The sequence below is a fragment of the Jaculus jaculus genome, chromosome 14 (assembly GCF_020740685.1).
Source record: "Jaculus jaculus isolate mJacJac1 chromosome 14, mJacJac1.mat.Y.cur, whole genome shotgun sequence".
In the NCBI taxonomy this organism is placed as follows: Eukaryota; Metazoa; Chordata; class Mammalia; order Rodentia; family Dipodidae; genus Jaculus; species Jaculus jaculus.
In genome coordinates, this window is record NC_059115.1 from 9,372,404 (window position 1) to 9,392,965 (window position 20,562).

The 20,562-nt window shown below is 50.9% G+C and overlaps 1 protein-coding gene across 1 annotated transcript; it reads right to left on the reverse strand.

The window, feature by feature from the left end:
* Positions 1–395: 395 nt before the first annotated feature.
* Znf324 (zinc finger protein 324) lies at positions 396–15,421 on the reverse strand. The gene is made up of 4 exons (XM_012952355.2): positions 15,017–15,421; positions 5,584–5,710; positions 3,024–3,146; positions 396–2,350 (listed from the first exon to the last, which is right to left on the reverse strand). Exons 1-4 carry the CDS (start codon positions 15,050–15,052, stop codon positions 924–926), a joined length of 1,713 nt encoding a protein of 570 aa, XP_012807809.2. The 5' UTR covers positions 15,053–15,421; the 3' UTR covers positions 396–923.
* Positions 15,422–20,562: the final 5,141 nt, after the last annotated feature.

The window sequence follows — 20,562 nt, forward strand, 5'->3', positions numbered from 1 at the left end:
AACCGCTAAGCCATCTCTCCAGCCCTGTTTCCCCATTTTTTTAAAAAATAATTTTATTTTTATTTATTTGAGAGCAACAGACATGGAGAGGATGGGCGTGCCAGGGCCCCCAACCACTGGAAACGAACTCCAGACGCGTGCGCCCCCTTGTGCATCTGGCTAACATGGGTCCTGGGGAGTCGAGCCTCAAATTGGGGTCCTTAGGCTTCACAGGCAAGTGCTTAACTGCTAAGCCATCTCTCCAGCTCAAGTTTCCCATTTTTGAAGTAGGAGGAACTTTCCAACACCTTGAACAGTGAACACATGTTGGATCTTATTTGGAGCCTGTCAGGCTGTCTTTGACCACCACCCTTAATAGTTCCAAATCTTTTTCCCCCAGAGAAGGAAGATAAGACTCAGAAACAAACCATTTATTTGCCCAAGGGCTGCATTAGGAATCTGAATGAAAGGTATCCTCTGCTGCCAGTCGTGGGCAGGCAGATTCTTCTGGGCAGTCCCCACCCTGTCACGTGCTTCCCCTCCTCCCCTTCAGATCCAGTCATGGGAAACGGGAAGTGGCACCAGCTCGCAGACAAGTCGGCCGCCTGCCCACTGCCTCTGCCTGCAGCACCGCTCCATCACCAATCCCCCGATGCCTCTGCAGATCCGCAATGTGGCCTCTCTTTCCAGACTGAGGTGAGCTAGGGCTGAGACAAGGTCTCACTGTAGCCCAGGCTGGCCTTGAATTTAACACGATCCTCCTACCTCAGCCTACCAGGTGCTGGCGTTAAAAGCAGGTACCACCATACCCAGGCAAACGGAACAGCAGCCAAGGGTCTTCCTCCTGCCTGGCTCTCACTCAGGGCTGTTTCTCACTGTGGATTTGCACCGGATACGGGTCCTTTCACACCGAAAGGTGGCTGGGACAGGGCAGAGCTGTGACCTCAGGCCTCAGATGGCTTCAGTACCGGGGCTGGACCTGCGGTGGAAGAGGCCTTAGAAGACACGCTTTCCAATGCTGCCCGCGGAGGCCTGGCCTGGCCACGGAGGCCGCCCCTGGGCCGCCGCAGGGCCCTCTCCCCGGTGTGCATCCTCTGGTGATGGAAGAGCGCCGGGCGTTCGCGGAAGGCGCGGCCGCATTGCGTGCACACGAAGGGCTTCTCACCCGTGTGGATGCGCTGGTGGCTCAGCAGCACCGCGCCCTTGGCAAAGGCCTTGCCGCAGTCCCCGCAGCGGTACGGCCGCTCTCCGGTGTGCAGCAGCTGATGCTGCGTGAGGTTGGAGCTGTGGCTGAAGGCGCGGCCGCACTGCGGGCAGGAGAAGGGCTTCTCTCCGGTGTGCACTCGCTGGTGCTTGAAGAGCGACGAGCCCTGGCTGAAGGCGGCGCCGCAGAGCGCGCACGCGTAGGGCTTCTCGCCCGTGTGCGTGCGCTCGTGCTGGATCAGGTGAGAATTGCGGCAGAAGCGGCGGCCGCACTGCGCGCAGGCGTAGGGCCGCCCGCCCGCGTGGATCTTGCGGTGCTGGCTGAGGTTGGAGCCGTGGCTGAAGGACTTGCCGCACTCGCTGCAGTGGAAGGACTTCTCGGCCGTGTGGATGCGCTGGTGGCGCACCAGAGAGGAGCTGTGCCGGAAGGCCTTGGCGCACACGGTGCACGCGTAGGGGGTCTCGCCGCTGTGGATGCGCTGGTGCTGCGTCAGGTGCGAGGTCTGGCTGAAGGCCTTGCCGCACTGCGGGCATTCGTAAGGCCGCTCCCCGGTGTGCGTGCGCAGATGCTTCAGGAGGTCCGAGCTTTTCACAAACACTTTGTTGCACGCCCTGCACTCGAAAGTCTTCTCCCCGGAGAGGAGACCGGGGTCAGCTGGGAGAGCCTCACCAAGCTCATCCCACGACGCAGGCTCCCGGGTGCCAGGAAGTCTCTGAGACCCGTGCCAAGCCCCACTCACTCCATCTTCTTCAGCTTCAAGGAGCTCCGACATGCGCTGTAAGGCTCTCCCTGGGGCTTGCTGCACACCCGGCTTCTGCCTCTCTGCTGCCCGCGTCGGCTTCCCTGATGCCAGATGATCTGTGAAGACCTTCGCCTGGGATGAGCCATCCTCGGGAACCCTCACTGGGGAAGTCAATCGCAAGCTGATGCTTGCTTCGCTGCTGCTGGAACCTAGCAGGAGCTGCTCCCAGTATATCACTGACACCCCTGTGGGTTTTCTCTCACAAGAAGGGGAAGCACCCTGATGTCCCTCCAGGCTTTTTGCAACAGGACAGGCACTAGCAGTAGGGAGGAAACTAGCAGGTGTCCCATCAGGGCTACTGGAGGTGGACTTTGGCAGTGCGGTTTCTCCACAAATATGCATGTCGCTTGCACAGCAACGGGGTCCTGAAGACAGAGGAAGGTAGACAAGGGGTGTTAGCTGAGGCATTCGTTAAGGAGTGACCCCGGTAAGCTACCTGATCAGATAGGGGGAGAAACTAAGGCCTAGGTACAGGAAACCAGGTAGAAAAACAGAGACCTCGGCCAGCCCTGAGGGACTAGGAAGGGAAGCATTTCTCCTGACAGCTGTGCCTCCCAGACACCCAGCCTGTGGGGAGTGGGAAAGTGAGCAAACACTGTAGCCCCCGGAGGGTGTATGTGCTGGCTGCCCCATGGCTTCTCTCCAGCACTCCCCCAGACTGCTTTCCCCTTGTGGCAGTCTCTGACTCTACACACTACTTATGAATCCTACTTGCTCACTACCTCTTCCTGGCATCAGCCACACATGGCAAGACATAGTTTCCTGGCTGTGTCCCCACATGAGTGAAGGAATGATCCAGAAACATGGCAGCTTGAGGTGGAAGATGAAGCCACACAGCCCAGGGGAGAGAGGGCATCTGAACAGGCTTCACCGACTTCCTGCATGAAGGCAGCCCCTGTTCTCTTGGAGCTCTCCCTTCAAGGACAGCTAAGGCCTCAGCCTTTAGGAGAGGCTGATGAAGGAAGCTGAGGAAGTGGGGTGGGAGACAGGTGTAGTCCAGGCTAACACTGAACTCACCCCACGTTAAGCCCAACTCACCAAGGCTGGGCCTCCTGTGGATGCCTGTGGATCTGTCCAGGGTTGTGTTTGTCCTACTGGGAACCCAGGGCTCCTCACCGCGTTGGAGCTGGATAATCACCCGAGGTCTGGAGGCAGAGAGTCCTGAGAGGAAAGAAGACAGGTGAAAGACCAGTCATAGCTCAGGATAGTCCAGCCCTGGCACAGAGCAGGATGCAGGGCTACATGGAAATAGACAATGCCATCTGTGCCACTAGGAAAACTCAGAGCAACCACTGGGTCAGTAGCTCCAAAGGAAGGGGAGAACACAAGCACAGGAGTCGAGCATAGTCACAAGAATTGCTTGAGAGCTGGAGAGATGGCTAAGGGGTTAAAGGTACTTGCCTGTGAAGCCTGCCAGTCCATGTTCAATTCTCCAGTACCCACGTAAAGCCAGCTGCACAAAGTGGTGTATGCACTGGAGTTTGTTTATAGTGGTAAGAAACCCTAGCACACCCATACATAAACAAACACAAACACACACACACACAGCATCACATAAACCAATAAAGATATATTTTATAAAATAGCCAAGGGGCTGGAGAGATGGCTTAGCAGTTAAGGTGCTTACCTGCAAAGCCAAAGGACTCAGGTTTGATTTCCCAGGACCCACATAAACCAGATGCACAAGGTGACACATGCATCTGGAGTTTGTTGGCAGTGGCTGAAGGCCCTGGCTCACCCACCCTCTCTATCTGCCTTTTTTTCTCTCAAATGAATAAATAAGACATTTTTAAAAATCAAATAACTACCAAAAAAAAAAAATCAAATAACTACATTTAAAAAATCAAACAAAGGGCTGGAGAGATGGCCTAGTGGTTAAGGTGCTTGCTTGAGAAGCTGAAGAACTCATGTTCAAATCTTCAGGTACCACATAAGCAATATGCACATGATGCAAGCACATAATGACGCACATGCACACGGGGGGGGGGGGCACACCTTCATTTGCAGCAGCTGAAGGCTACCTCTCAAAAAAAAGGAAGAAGAAAAGAAAAAAGAAGAAGAAGAAAAGAGGTTAAGCATCTGCCTGTGAAGTGTAAGGACCCTGGTTCAAGGCTCAATCCCCCAGGACCCACGTCAGCCAGATGCACAAGGTGGCACATGCATCTGGAGTTCGTTTGCAGTGGCTTGAGGGCCTGGTGCGCCCATTCTCTCTCTCAAATAAATAAAAATAAACAAGAAAAAAAAAAAGCATGGAGCTGGAGTGATGGCTTAGCGGTTACAGTACCTGGGTTCTGTTTCCCAGTAGCCACATAAGACAGATGCACAAGCTGATGCATGTGTATGGAGTTTGTTTGAGGCAGCTGGAGGCCCTGACATGCCCACTTTGGCTCTATCTGCCTCTTTCTCTCAAATAAATAAAACTCAACAGCAACAACAACAAAAAGTTTACAGCCAGGCATGGTGGCGCACACCTTTAATGCTAGCACTTGGGAGGCAGAGGTAAGAATCGACATGAGTTCAAGGTCATCCTGAGACTACATAGTAACTTCCAGGTTAGCCTGGGCTACAGTGAAATTCTACCTCAAAAAACCAAAATAAGGGCTGGAGAGATGGTTTAGTGGTTAAGCACTTGCCTGTGAAGGCTAAGGACCCTGGTTCGAGGCTCGATTCCCCATGACCCACATGAGCCAGATGCACAAGGGGGGTGCACACATCTGGAGTTCATTTGCAGTGGCCGGAAGCCCTGGCGTGCCCATTCTCTCTCTCTCTTTCCCTGTCTCTCTGTTGCTCTCAAATAAATAAATAAAATAAACAAAAATTTAAAATAAAAAAAACCAAAATAAATAAATTTTAAAAAATGTTTTAAAAAATAGGGCTGGCCAGGCATGATGGTACACACTTTTTAAAAAAAATTTATTTATTTATTTGAGAGCGACAGACACAGAGAGAAAGACAGATAGAGGGAGAGAGTGTGAGAATGGGTGCGCCAGGGCTTCCAGCCTCTGCAAACGAACTCCTGACGTGTGCGCCCCCTTGTGCGTCTGGCTAACGTGGGACCTGGGGAACCGAGCCTCGAACCGGGGTCCTTAGGCTCCACAGGCAAGCGCTTAACTGCTAAGCCATCTCTCCAGCCCTGGTACACACTTTTAATCCCAGCACTCGGGAGACAGAGGTAGAAGGATCGCCATGGGTTCAAGGCCACTCTGAGATTACATTGTGAATTCCAGATCAGCATGGGTTAGAGTGGGACCCTACCTTGAGAATAAAGAAAAATGGCCAGGCCTGGTGGTACATCTTTAACCCCAGCACTCAGAAGGCAGAAGTAGAGGACTGCCGTGAGTTGGAGGCTAGTCTAGGACTATAGAGTGAGTTCCAGGTCAGCCTGGGGCTAGAGTGAAACATTAACTCCAAAAACCCCCTCCAAAACAAAACATAAAAAAAAAAAAAAAAAATTGGTTGAGCTAAGTACACTGCATGTCTGCATGTCTCCAGGGTCCAAATCACATCTCACATGGCCCCTGGTCCTGCTCACAGAATCTAGAAAGGGGACAGTCCTAATGGCCAGTCATGCACCAACTTTGCTTCCCTGGAGCTTTACCTATGGAGTCCACAAGGGTGAAGTTCTCCAGCATCACATGGCAGTACAGGTCTCTCTGGGCTGTGTTCAGAAGCATCCACTCTTCCCTGGTGAAGTACACAGCCACATCCTCGAACGTCATGAGGCCCTACAACCAAAAGGGGGAGACACAGTCTAACCCGGTGTTGCCATCAGGTTCGCATTTCTGTAAGAAATCACCAACCAAGAACAGCTTCTGGGGAAAAGGGTTTTATTTTGGCTTACAGGCTCAAGGGGAAGTTCCACAATGGCAGGGGAAAATGACAGCATGAGCAGAGGGTGGACATCACCTTCTGGTCAACATAAAGTGGACAATAGCAACCAGAGAGTGTGCCACACACTGGCATGGGGAAACTGGCTATAACACCCATAAGCCCACCCCCAACAATACACTGCTTCCAAGAGGCGTTAATTCCCAAATCTCCATCAGCTGGGAACCTAGCATTCAGAACACCTAAGTTTATGAGGGAACACCTGAATCAAACCACCACATTCTGCCCCTGGCCCCCATAAACTGATATTCATACATGATGTAAAATACAATGCATTCAGTAAAACTTTAAGAGTCCCCATAGTCTTTATCAATTCCAATGATGTTAATACATCCCCATAGTCCAAGATCTTTTAACTGAGGCATAATACCAAAAAATCCCCCCAAAACCCATAATGGCACAGAATAAACATTCACACTGCAAAAGATGGCATTGGGCATAGTAAAGGGCCACTGCAAACGAACTCCAGATGCATGTGCCCTCTTGTGCATCTGGCTAACGTGGGTCCTGGGGAGTCGAGCCTCGAACTGGGATCCTTAGGCTTCACAGGCAAGCATTTAACCGCTAAGCCATCTCTCCAGCCCCAATACATGATTTAAACAGGGCAAACACCAAACTCTGTAGCTCCAAGTCCAACAACTCTAGTTAGTGACAAATCTCTAAGTCCGATAATTCTAACCAGCACCAAGTCTCTGGCACTCCAATTTCCCCCCTCCAGCTAGGCTACTCACAGTCCTGGGAAACTTCATCAGGGCCCGGCAGCTCCTTAGCAGCCATCTCATGATCCCGGCATCTCCACTGGGTCTCTACTGCAATCTACAGTTCATCCTCATGGCCCCATGGGGTCTCCATGCAGGCAACCAGCAAACCTGCTTCACACTGCCCACAGCCATTTCCAAAACACAAGACCGTGTTGCAAACTCAATGATGCTCTCTTCCCTGCATTTCTTATACTTCACAATACCAGGGAGGGTGGCAATTTGTTAATCCAGGGGGGGAATAAAGCAGACTTTGAAGAACAGGACACTCCATGAGCACTCAGGCCCCTTCAAAAGTGTCTACATTCTTCCTGTTGCCCCAACACAGGTCAGCTAGCCCAATCTCAAAGGTCGTAATCTACCAATTGCAACTGAACCAGCAGCAGTTCACTCAAAGATTTCATTTTTTCTTTGCCATATCCCTCTGCTCACTCCAGTTCATTTCTATGCAAAGCAACCCTGCACAACTTCTCAGGACCCAGGCATTATCAGCAAGTTTTCCACACAAACTGCTAGCCCAGTCCAGGCAAAGCTCTTCCTCACCCTTATAAGCCAAGCCTCACAGTCCATAGTTACTGCATTCAGGTCTTGCAGCTCAGACCAGAATAGTCCATCAAGCTGTACTTACAGCACTGCAAGGCAACTCTTAGACCAAGGTTTCAAATCCTTCCACATTCCTCTTGAAAATCAGCTCCAAAAGGCCAAAGCCACACCGTCAGGTGTCTAGCAACAACCCCACTCTCGGTACCATTTTACTGTTGCAGTCAGGTTCGCATTGCTGGTAGAAATCAACCAACCAAGAGTAGCTTGTGAGAGAAAAGAGGTTTATTTTGGCTTACAGGCTGCAGGGGAAGCTCCACAATGGCAGGAGAAAAAGACAGCATGAGCAGAGGGTGGACATCAACCCCTGGCCAACATAAGGTAGACAATAGCAACAGGAGAATGTGCTATATACTGGCAAGGGGAAACTGGCTATAACACACATAAACCTGACCCCCAAAATACATCGCCTCCATCAGGTGTTAATTCCCAAATCTCCATCAGCTGGGAAATCAGCATTCAGAACACCTTATGGGGGACACTTGAATCAAACCATCACACCTGGTATATCTATGTGACTCAGGACCCAGCTTGGTATCCCAGTGGCCAACTCCTCCTGAAGCCTCTCAGAAACTAATTCTCTTTTCCTGGATTTATTGCAGAAGTATCTACAAATGGCACTTCCTTCACCTGTGAGCATCCCTGGCCTGAGCCTCTGATCCAGGGCACAGATGCTTATTGAATCTCTCCCACTCTATACCCTCCTACCTCTGCCTCCCAAGTGCTGGGATTAAAGAAGTGTGCCACCACATGTATCCCCCCAACCCCGGCTTTTTTTTGGCTGTTGTTATTTTGTTTTGCTTTTTTGAGATAGGGTCTCACTCTAGCCCAGGATGACCTGGAATTCACAATGCAGTCTCAGACTGGCCTTGAACTAACAACAATTCTCCTATCTCTGCCTCCTGAATGCTGTGATTAAAGGCGTGTGCCACCACCTCTGGCAAGAAACAATTATTGTTACTATTTTTGTTTTATCAAGGTAGGGTCTTGCTTTAGCCCTGGCTGACCCGGAATTCACTGTGTAGTCTCAGGATGGTCTCTAACCTGGAATTCACAACACAGTCTCAGACTGGCCTCGAACTCACAACAATCCTCCTACCTTTGCCTCCTGAGTGATGGGATTAAAGATGTGTGCCAACATGCTCAGCTAAGAAACAAGTTTGAGTTGGGTCTGGTGGCACAGTCCTAGAATCCTAGATTCTCTGGAGGTTAAAGAAGTACTGAAAGTTCAAAACCAGCCGGAGCAATTTAGGGAGCTCTCTTAAACTGAAACTAAACATGGGGCTACAAAGACAGCTCAGTCAAAGGTCAGCCTGGACTAGAGTGAAACCCTACCTCAAAACAACAACAACAACAACAAAAAAAAAAGACAGCTTGGTCAGTAAAGACGGAGCTCTACCCCTGTATTCAGGTAACTGCTGGGGGTGGCGGCTGAAGCCTGTCGTCTTGGCACTGAGCCAACAGAAACAGGCGGCGCCTGTTGCTCACCTGCCAGCCAGTGTAGCTTTGTCTGTGAGCTGCAGTCCAACAAGAGACCTTATCTTAAAAGTAGCCAGTTGGGGAAGAGACATAACAAGATGGACCAGGCGCCAATGGCGTACGCTTTTAATCCCAGCATTCGGAAGACAGAGGTAGGAGGATTGTAGAGAGTTTGAGGCCACCCTGAGACTACATTGTGAATTCCAGGTCAGCCTAGGCTATAGCAAAACCTTACCTTGAAAAAAAAAGATAACCAGATGGGCATATGACCAATTTGCCGTACACATATTAAAGTTCCCAGTAAAATAAAAAGAAGTAGCTGCGTATGATGGCTCACGCCTATAATTCTGAGGATTGCCATGAGTTTAAGGCCAACTTGGGCTCTATAGTCAGTTTCAGGTCAGTCTAGGCTATAATGAGACCCTGCTTAAAAAAAGAAAAAAGAATAAGGAGGGCTGGAGAGATGGCTTAGCAGTTAAGTGTAGGCCTGTGAAGCCTAAGGACCCCAGTTTGAGAGTTGATTCCCCAGGACCCACGTTAGCCAGATGCACAAGGGGCACAAGCATCTGGAGTTCATTTGCAGTGGCTGGAGGCCCTGGTGTGCCCATTCACTATGTCGCTCTCAAATAAATAAATAAAAAATATTTTAAAAAAAGAATAAGCTGGGCGTGGTGATGCACACCTTTAATCCTAGCAGTCGGGAGGCAGAGATAGGATTGCTGTGAGCTCGAGGCCACCCTGAAACTCCATAGTGAATTCCAGGTCAGCCTGGGCCAGAGTGAGATGTTACCTCGGGGGAAGGGGGGAGGAAAGAATAAGGAAAGAGGATTAGAGAGACGGCTCAGCAGTTAAAGCACTTGCCTGCAGAGCCTAACAAACCAAGTTCAATTCCCTAGTACCCATGTAAAGTCAGATGCCACAAAGTGGCACAAGCATTTGGAGTCCATTTGCAGTGAGCGGCTGGAGGCCCTGACTTACTCATTCTGTCAGTCACTCTTCTATCTTTCTCTGTTTGTAAATATTTTTATGGTTTTAGTTTTTCAAGGTAGGGTCTCGTTCTGGCTCAGACTGACCTCGAATTCACTATGTAGTCTCAGGATGGCCTCGAACTCATGGTGATCCTCCTACATCTGGCTCCCAAGTGATGGGATTAAAGGTGTGTGACACCATGCCCAGCCTTCTGCTTGTAAATAAATAAACAAAAGCAAAAAAAAGAAAAACACAAGGGCTGGAGAGATGACTGAGTAGATAAAGGTACCTGCTTGCAAAGCCTGACAGCATGGGCTCGATTTCCCAGTACCCACGTAAAGACAGATGCGCTATGTGGTACATGCATGTGGTAGTTTGAATGGATGTCCCTCAGTAGATTCAGGAATTTTTTGTTGTTGTTGTTTGCTTGTTTTTGTTTTTCGAGGTAGAGTCTCACTCTAGCCCAGGCTGACCTGGAATTCACTATGTAGTCTCAGGGTGGCCTTGAACTCAGTAATCCTCCTACCTTAGCCTCCCAAGTGCTGGGATTAAAGGCGTGCACCACCATGCCCAGCAGATTTGGGAATTTTATTCAAGTTTGTAACCTGATGTCACTGTGGGTGGATCCTAGGGTCCAGCCCCAAGGTGTGTTTGGGGGCAGATATGAATTCCAGTCTACGATATGCAGAGTACTCGAGCTCTGCCTGGGGTTCCTGGAGTGTGCTTGCTTGTGGTGGTGGTGGTTGCTTTTCTCTCTTTGCGTAGATCTATGAAAGGGGCAGCTTCTTCTGCCATAATGGAACTTCTTCTGAATCTGTAAGTGTCAAGAAAGTCCATCCCACCTATAACTGTGTCTGCTCTAGAAGTTCATCCCAGCAACTAAAGCCAACTTCTACAATGCATCTAGAATTTGTTTGCAGAGGCAGGAGGCCCTGGCATACCCATTCACTTTCTCTCTCTCTCTCTCTCTCTCTTTTTTTTTTTTTTTGGTTTTTCGAGGGAGGGTCTCACTGTGGTCCAGGCTGGCCTGGAATTACCTATATAGTCTCGGGTGGCCTTGAACTCTGGGCGATCCTCCTACCTCTGCCTCCCCAGTGCTGGGATTAAAGGCTTCACTTTCTCTTTCTCATATAAATAAATACAAAACAAACAAATAATGACAACAACAAAAAATCCCCACAGTGGCTGGGCATTGTGGCACATGCCTTTAATCCCAGAACTCAGGAGGCAGAGGTATGAGGACTGTCATTAGTTCAAAGCCACCCTAAGACTACATAGTGAATTTCAGGTCAGCCTGGACTAGAGCATGACCCTACCTCAATAAACCAAAAACAACAACAAGCCCACAGCAGACACATACCTTTAATACCAACACTTGGGAGGCAGAGGTAGGCAGTTCACTGTCAGTTGGAGGCCAGTTTGGGATTGCAGAATGAGTTCCAGGTCAGCCTGGGCTAGAGTGAGACCCTACCTTGAAAAAACAAACAAACAAAACAGTCGACTATATGTGTAAATGAGTATGACACCCAAGGTTGTCCATATATATTACACATATGCACCCATGAATACATGTGTGCCCACACCCACCCGTACAAACACACATACATGCAAACATCTGCACGTCACATATACAAAGAAAACAATAAGACATACGCACAGGCTGGGGACACAGCTAGTGGAAGAGCACTTGACTAGGAGGCCCCGACTCAGTCCTCAATATAAATAAATAGAGGGCTGGAGAAGTGGCTACGTTCTTGCTTGTAAAGCCTGACAGCCTAGGTTCTGTTCCTTGGCACTAACATAAAGCCGGACACACAAAGAGGCTCAGGTGTCTGGAGTTTATTTGTAGTGACAAGAGGCCTGTGTTGCAGTCAGGTTCGCATTGCTGGCATAAATCACCTGACCAAGAGCAGCTTGTGGGAAAAAGGGTTTATTGTGGCTTACAGACTCAAGGGAAAGCTCCATCATGGCAGAGGAAAATGATGGCATGAGCAGAGGGTGGACATCACCCATGGCTAACAGTAACAGGAGAGTGTGCCAAACACTGGCAAAGGGCCACTGGCTATAATACTCATAAGTCCGCTCTCAACAATACTGTGTCCAGGAGGTGTTAATTCCCAAGCGAGGAACAGAATGCATCAGTTTATGGGGGATACCTGAATCAAACCACCATACCCTGGCGTGCCCAAATCCCCCCCCCCGTCTTTCTCTCAAATAAATAAATACATTTTAAAATATATAAGTAGGGGCTAGAGAGATGGCTAAGCGGTTAATCCACTTGCATACAAAGCCCAATGGCCCAGGTTCAATTCCCTAGTACCCACATAAGCCAAATGCTCAAAATGACACATATGTCTGGAGTTTGTCTGCAATGGTTAAAGACCCTGGCACACCCATTCTCTTTCTCTCTCCCCCACTTGCAAATAAATTTTTAAAAAATCAAAATAAATAAATAAGGGCTGGAGAGATGACTTAGTGGTTAAGGTGCTTGCCTGCAAAGCCTAAGGACCCAGGTTCAATCACCCAGTACCCACGTAAGCCAGATGCACAAGGTGGTGCATGTGTCTGAGTATCTGCAGTAGCTAGAGACCGTGACATGCCTCTTTGCTTTCTAACTGCTCCTCTCTCTAACAAGTAAATAAATATTAAAAAAATAATTAAGCTGGGTGTGGTGGTGCACACCTTTAATCCCAGCACTCAGAAGGCAGAGACAAGAGGATTGCTATAAATTCAAGGCCAGCCTGAGACTACATAGTGAATTATAGGTCAGCGTGAGCCACAGTGAGACCCTACCATGAAAAAACAAAATAAATAAGTAAATACACAGCACTTGCTTAGCTCTAAATTGTAGATTCTGGAATGAAGGAAGGAAGGAAGGAAGGAAGGAAGGAAGGAAGGAAGGAAGGAAGGAAGGAAGAGCAATTGTGCAGATCCTCCCCTGCTGTGCCTGTCAGACATGTCAAGGCCGGCCCTCCAGACTGAGGAACAGGAGAGGTGGCCTCATCCACCTGGTGGGCATACAGAAAGTCAATCCCTTCCTTCCTCCACTTCCTTTCCACTCTGCTGCAACCCTTCTTTCCCTGAGCTACCTGCCAGATCTTCCCTTCATAGCGTCAGGCGCACACCACCTTTCTTCTCTGCTCTTAAGTCCTGACTGACCACCCCTGACGTACTCTATGAAAGCACGCCTCCTCAGTCCATGTCTCAGGTGCTACGTTAGGGCCATAACACCAAGACATATTCACTGGACATCTACAACTTCAGGTTCACCAACAACTACACTCAAGGACACTGAAGACTTGCGATCTTTCCTCTGAAGGAAACGTACTTTCCTTTGGGCTGAAAAACAGTTGGAATGGTTCGCTCACAACACGAGCTCACACCCTGCACCTGATTTATCTATAGATCTGTCCCAAATTCAACCACTTTCCTATCACCACTGCCTTTGTGGTCCAGGGCAAGGTGGCATCTTTATCTGGACAGTAACAGCCTCTTCCCTGTAGGACACCCTCCTCCAAGTCTGTTCTACTTTCAGGGAAAAAAAAAAAAGCTTTTAAAATCCTAATTGGAGCCAGGTGTGGTGGTGCAGCCTTCAGGAGAATGGCTGTGAATTCAAGGCTGCCCTGAAAATAAAGAGTGAATTCCAGGTCAACCTGGGCTACAGTGAGACCCCCACCTTGAAAAACAAAAAGCAGAACAAAACAAAACAAAAACCTAATTGGGAGCCAGGCACACGCCTTTAATCTCAGCACTGAGGAAGCAAAGGTAGAAGGATCACCACCTGAGACTACTACATAGGTCAGCCTGGACTACAGTGAAACCCTACGTAGTAACCCCCACCCCCCCGCCAAAAAAATCCTAATTAGACTGGAGAGATAAATTAAGGCACTTCGCAGCAAAGGCAAAGGATCCAGGTTCAATTCCCCAGGACCTACATAAATCCACATGCACAAGGTGGGGTATGTGTCTGGACTCCATTTGCCACTGCTAGAGGTCTGGCATACCCATTCCTTTTCTCTCCCTCTCTCAAATAAATACAGTTATTTTATAAGATCCTAATTGGGAAAATGTCCATTTTTTAAAGTTTTCATTTATTTATTTACAAGTAGAGACGGAGAGAGAGAGACAGACAGAGAGAATGAATGGGTCCACCAGGGCCTCCAGCCGCTGCAAACAAACTCCAGATGCATGTACCACTTTGTGCATCTGGTTTTGTGTGGGTCCTGGGGAAATGAACCTGGGTCCTTAGCGTTTGCAGGTAAGCACCTTAACTGCTGAGCCATCACTCCAGCCCCATTTTATTTAAAACATTCCATGGCTTTCAATGCCACTGTAACCAAGTCCCAATTCCTATGCCTGTTGTTTTAGGCTCGTAAGATCTCTACCCTCCTCTGCTTGCTCTACATCTATACTGCTGAGTTCCAGGCTGGGAAGGTAGCTCAGAGAAGAGTGCTTACTAAAAAGTACTGGGTTCCATTCTGCAGCGGTTTGAATCAGATGTCCCCCCAATCAACTCATGTACTTTGAATGCCTGGTCCCTAGCTGGTGGCAGCTTGGGAGGTGGAACTTTGCTGGAGGTGTGTGTCACTGGGGGTGGCCCTTGAGGCTAACTAGCCCCAGACTGCCAGTGCTAGCTCAGCTCAGGCTCTTGCTGCTATTATTTATTTGCTGTGGCAAGAAGTGATGTCCAATTTCTGCTCTACCATCCTGCACCTGCCACTATGAAACTTCCTTTAGAGACCATAAGCGAAAATAGTCTTTCTCTTCCCACCATCTGATTTTGGTCGGGTGTTTTGTCCCACCTACAAGAAAATTCCCAGCACCAAATAAACTAGATGGGCGTGGTGGCTCATGCTTGCAATCTTAGCACTCAGTAGAGGGCAGGAGGATCAGAAGTTTAAGAGGCCAGCCTGGCTACATGGGATGAGACCCTGCGTGAGAAAAATAAATAAATAAATGGGCTGGAGAGATGCCTTAGCGGTTAGTATGTTTGACTGTTCAGGTTAAGGACCCAGGTTCGATTCCCCGGAATCCACATAAGCAGATGGTACATGGTGGTGCAGGCATATCTTGAGTTTGCAGTGGCTGGAGGCCCTAGGCGCACCCGTTCTCTGTCTAATTAAGAAATAAAAAATCTTTTAAAAAGAAAAAACAAAACAGAACAAAAAGAATGCCGAGTCCATAAGAACCATTGGTCTCCCCTTCCCTTGTGGTTGCTAGAAGTGATGATCCCATAGCCCGCCAGGCCTCAGGACTCGGTGTGTGGAAAGAACCGCCTCCCTCCATCCAGGGAGCGCCGATCGTCTACCTCGAGTCTGGGGGAGGGTCTCTACTCACCCGGGCCGCATCGGTCAGCGCCTCCGTCGCCGCCATTGGAACCTGCGGCTGGGGCGAGACACAGTGGGGGGGCGACCCCGGCAGCGCCGGACCCCGCCCACGGCCTCGCGCAGCTCGCCTGGGCCTCAGTTTCCCCGCCAGACAAAGGAACAGGGTGCCGCTGAGAGCAGGCGCGCACAGCACGTGGGTGCGGCGGGGCCCCACGGTCTGCTTGCGGACGGGCAAGGGAAACTGAGGCACGGGGGAGGCGGGGCCACGGGCTCTCCGTCCCGCCGGGTGCGCAGGCGCGGTACGAAGCGAGTCTCTTCCTCACGGACCTCGTCTCGAGACCCCCCAGAGCCTCCGGGAGAGCCAGCCCAGCACCTCAAACACGAGCCGGCAGTCACCGGTGTGGCCCGGTGCCCGGCAGCCGTGACAGAAGCAACGCCGGAAGTCCCGCCTCCGCCCCGGGCCCTCATTGGCCCAGTGCACGTAGCTTGTGCTTGCGTTCCGGCACGCGCGCGGAGGTGCCATGGCAACGCCCAAGCGTGGTCGCGACGCGGGGCTGGAAGTTGAGCTTTACGGCCACGTCGGGGTTCCTGCGGAGCGCTGGCTGGGTTCTCTGCGTCCCTTGTCCCGGCAGTGTCCCTGGACGAATCCGGGAGGAGGTGAACAGGCGCTGACTTCGAGATTCCAGAAGCCAGGCGACCCAGCGAGGAGCACGGGGGAGGATGAGCCAGGCGACACCAGCGAGGAGCACGGAGGAGGATGAGCCAGGCGACCCAGCGAGGAGCACGGAGGAGGATGAGCCAGGCGACACCAGCGAGGAGCACGGAGGAGGATGAGCCAGGCGACCCAGCGAGGAGCACGGAGGAGGATGAGCCAGGCGACACCAGCGAGGAGCACGGAGGAGGATGAGCCAGGCGACCCAGCGAGGAGCACGGAGGAGGATGAGCCAGGCGACCCAGCGAGGAGCACGGAGGAGGATGAGCCAGGCGACCCAGCGAGGAGCACGGAGGAGGATGAGCCAGGCGACACCAGCGAGGAGCACGGAGGAGGATGAGCCAGGTGACCCCAGCAAGGAGCACGGAGGAGGATGAGCCAGGCGACACCAGCGAGGAGCACGGAGGAGGATGAGCCAGGCGACCCAGCGAGGAGCACGGGGGAGGATGAGCCAGGTGACCCCAGCGAGGAGCACGGAGGCGGATGAGCCAGGCGACACCAGCGAGGAGCACGGAGGAGGATGAGCCAGGCGACCCAGCGAGGAGCACGGGGGAGGATGAGCCAGGTGACCCCAGCGAGGAGCACGGGGGCAGGCGACCCAGCGAGGAGCACGGGGGAGGATGAGCCAGGTGACCCCAGCGAGGAGCACGGGGGAGGATGAGCCAGGCGACCCAGCGAGGAGCACGGGGGAGGATGAGCCAGGTGACCCCAGCGAGGAGCACGGAGGAGGATGAGCCAGGTGACCCAGCGAGGAGCACGGAGGCGGATGAGCCAGGCGACACCAGCGAGGAGCACGGAGGAGGATGAGCCAGGCGACCCCGGCGAGGAGCACGGAGGAGGATGAGCCAGGCGACCCAGCGAGGAGCACGGAGGAGGATGAGCCAGGCATGGCAGTTCTCACCTGTACACTCCAAAGCTCTAAACACCATAACTGTCCTGTCTCTTTCCTGCTGTGTACCGTGTGTGTTTGGGTGTAAGGTGGGGGGGGGGCTTAACTTGTGTACATCAGTGTCCTGTGAAGTCCAGATCAGTTTTTTTGTTTGTTTGTTTTTTGGTTTTTCGAGGTAGGGTCTCACTCTAGCCCAGGTTGATCTGAAATTCACTCTAGTCTCAGGGTGGCCTTGAACTCACGGTGATCGTCCTACCTCTACTTCCCGAGTGCTGGCATTAAAGTTGTGCACCACCATGCCCTGCAAGATTAGTTATTTTGACAGAGAGGGAGGGAGGGAGGGGGGGGGAGAGGGAGAAAGAACATGAAGCCAGGCGTGGTGGTGCACACCTTTTATCCAGCACTAGGGAGGCAGAGAGAGGTCAGCCCACTTTGAAAAAAAAAAATTAGCAGGGTGTGGTGGTGCATGCCTTTAATCCCAGCAGAGGTAGGAGGATTGCCAGGAGTTCAACAACTACTACATAGTGAATTCCAGGTCAGCCTGGGCTCAAAAGGGACCCTGCCTTGAAAACCCTTTTTTAAAAAAAGGCTGAAGAGATGGCTTAGTGGGTAAGATGCTTGCCTGCAAAGCCTGAACCCAGGTTCAGTTCCCCAGGACACACATGAGCCAGATTCACAAGGTGCTGCATGCGTCTGAAGTTCGTTTGCAGCTGCTGGATGCCCTGGTGGACCCATTCTCTCTTGCTTTCTCTAGCTCTATCTGCCTCTTTCTCTCTTTTTTTTTTAATTTTTTTGTTTATTTATTTATTTTTTTATTTTTTGGTTTTGTGAGGTAGGGTCTCACTCTGGTCCAGGCTGACCTGGAATTAACTCTGTAGTCTCAGGGTGGCCTTGAACTCACGGAGATCCTCCTACCTCTGCCTCCCGAGTGCTGGGATTAAAGCCGTGCACCACCACGCCCGGCAAGAGATTTTTTGTTTATTTTTATTTATTTATTTGAGAGTGACAGACAGAGAAGAGGAGAGAGAGAGGGAATGGGCATGCCAGGGCTTCCAGCCACTGCAAACGACCTCCAGACGCGTGCGCTCCCTTGTGCATCTGGCTAACGTGGGTCCTGGGGAATCAAGCCTTGAACCAGGGTCCTTAGGCTTCACAGGCAAGAGCTTAACCTCTAAGCCATCTCTCCAGCCCTGCCTCCTTCTCTTAAGTGAATAAAATATTTCTTTAAAAAGAACTGAGATATAGACCACCTGTCTAGCATTCAACCCTAATCACTACAACCAACAAAAAGTTCTGATATATTTAAACAGTATATTTTTGGCACTGTGCTGAACGCTTTTCACATTACTCCTCAAATGGAAAGTTGTGACATTATCCAAAATTTATCACTGAGCTGCGAATTGCAGCTGCTTCTGAGTGAACTCAGCACCTCTAGAGGTCTTGCTGAGGTCACAAAGGATGTTTCTGACGTCTCAGAGGAGCTCTCTCTGGGAGCTTGAATTACTAGCAAATGCATCAGTGAGGCTGATGGCTTTGCTCCAGAAACTGCCTAATTACAGAGACATTTATTTATTCACCTATTTGTGAGAGAGTGACAGAGACGGAATGAGAACACCAGGGCCTCTAGCCACTACAAACGACTCATCCCTGACTCCAGATGCATGCCATCTTGTATAGCTGGCTTTTTGTGGGTTCTGGGGAGTCAAACCTGGGTCCTTAGGCTTGGCAGGCAAGCTCCTTAACTGCTAAGCCATCTCTGCAGCCTCTGCTGGGACACTTAATACTAAACAGCTGAGCCAAGCCCTTTGGTCACTTAAAGGGTATCCTTAAAGGGCAGACCGTTAGGCATCAATCTGTGCCCCGGCTTGTTTTCCTTTGGGACTTTATTTCCCGGGCCCCTGGCCGGTGTTGCCTGGGCGTTGCCGTGGAGACAGCGCGCTCGCCGGGATGCCGCGCGGGAACGCAGACCGTACCGGCTCTGGACCAACCACGGACTGAGAAGTTGCTGGTTTCGGGCCTGACTGGCAGCCACGTCCCCGCGGACGTTAGTTTCCCCTGTGGCTCGACGCGGTCGCGCCCGCGGCCCGGGGAGGGCGGCTGCGGGCTCTTCCCCACGACCCCTGGGGGAGGCCCGCGAGGAGGACGGCGCCTCCGCGTGCTCCCTGCCCCGGCGGTGCTCCTGACTGTCCCCGCTCCTGGGCACCCCCGCAGGGTGGCACCCCCCCTCCCCAGACTTCAGTTCCCGGCGCGATGGTCAGCTGGAGCGGTGGAGGGCAGGCTGCGCTGCGGCGCCCAGCCCCGCCACGGGCACCGCGAGTGAGCGGAGTGTGCCCGCGTCCTGCAGTGAAGCGCTCAGACCTCCCGCGCACTGGGTCTCAGAGCCGCGAGCCCGAGGGGAATGGACTCTCCTCCCTCTTCACTGTCCTTCCTTGCTGCTGGGAGCGCTAGCATCATGCCAGGCCTAGCCCGAAACCCCACCAAGTGTGGTGTGGAGAAAGGTCTCATTTTTTATTTTTAGTTTATTTTTCTTTTTTTTTTAATTTTTTTATTTATTTATTTGAGAGCGACAGACACAGAGAGAAAGACACATAGAGGGAGAGAGAGAGAATGGGCGCGCCAGGGCTTCCAGCCTCTGCAAACGAACTCCAGATGCGTGCGCCCCCTTGTGCATCTGGCTAACGTGGGACCTGGGGAACCGAGCCTCGAACCGGGGTCCATAGGCTTCAAAGGCGAGCGCTTAACCGCTAAGCCATCTCTCCAGCCCTAGTTTTCATTTTTTATAAGTAACAACTTCCATGATTGAAAACAATATCCCATGATAATTTCCTCCCCCACCCCGTACTTTCCTCTTTGAAGCTCCACGCTCCATCATACCCCTCCCCCTCTCAGTCAGTCTTTTATTGTGATGTCGTCATCTTTTCTTCCTATTATGATGGTCTTTTGTAAGTACTGTCAGGCACTGTGAGGTCATGGATCTCCAGGCCATTTTGTGTCTGGAGGAGTCCTACCCTTCCTTTGGCTCTTACGTTCTTTCTGCCACTTCTTCTGCAATGGAGCCTGAGCCTTGGAAGGTGTGATACAGATATTGCAGTGCTGAGCATTCCTCTGTCACTTCTTCTCAGCACCGTGATGCCTTCTGAGTCATCCCACTGCCATCTGAAAAGAGAAAGTTCTCTAAAAAAGTGAGAGTAGCATTAGTATATTGGTATGAACATTAAGAAAAGTGCTTACCAGGCAGTTTGGTGAGCATAGTATATACATTTAGCCAGACAACAGCAGACGTTGCACCCCTAGGGCTCATGACTACCCCTGTTGTAGGTTTTCAGTATCAGGGATGTATTCCCTCCCATGGAGCTGGCCTCCAGTCCAATTATAGGGCACTTGGTTTCCCCCATAACTGACATGCCACTATTGCACCCATTGACTCATTGGCCTGGCTGGCCAAATACAAGGCTTACAGTGGCCGCTGTTGAGTATCTTCACTGGTGATTGCTCTCTCTTCCGTTGAGCTGCATACAGTGTGGCTTTTTCCAGTTTTCTGTCAGCTGGTCTACATGGAGGAGGTTTTCAGCTCAGTTCCAACATGATTTTTCAGTGAAGGGTCTCATTTAAAAAATATTTTTTTTATTTCTTTTTGTGATTTGACTTTTTAACATATGAAAAGAAATCAAAATTTATTAGTAATCAAATGATATGTAAATTAAAACAAGACCATTTTTCATTGCAACATGTTATAGAAACACTTAAAAAATATATTCGGTTCCAAGGTTTTGTTTTGTTTTGTTTTGTTTTGTTTTTCGGTTTTTCGAGGTAGGGTCTCACTCTGGTCCAGGCTGACCTGGAATTAACTCTGTCATCTCAGGGTGGCCTTGAACTCATGGCGATCCTCCTACCTCTGCCTCCCAAGTGCTGGGTTTAAAGGCATGCGCCACCACACCCAGCTCCAAGGGGTTTT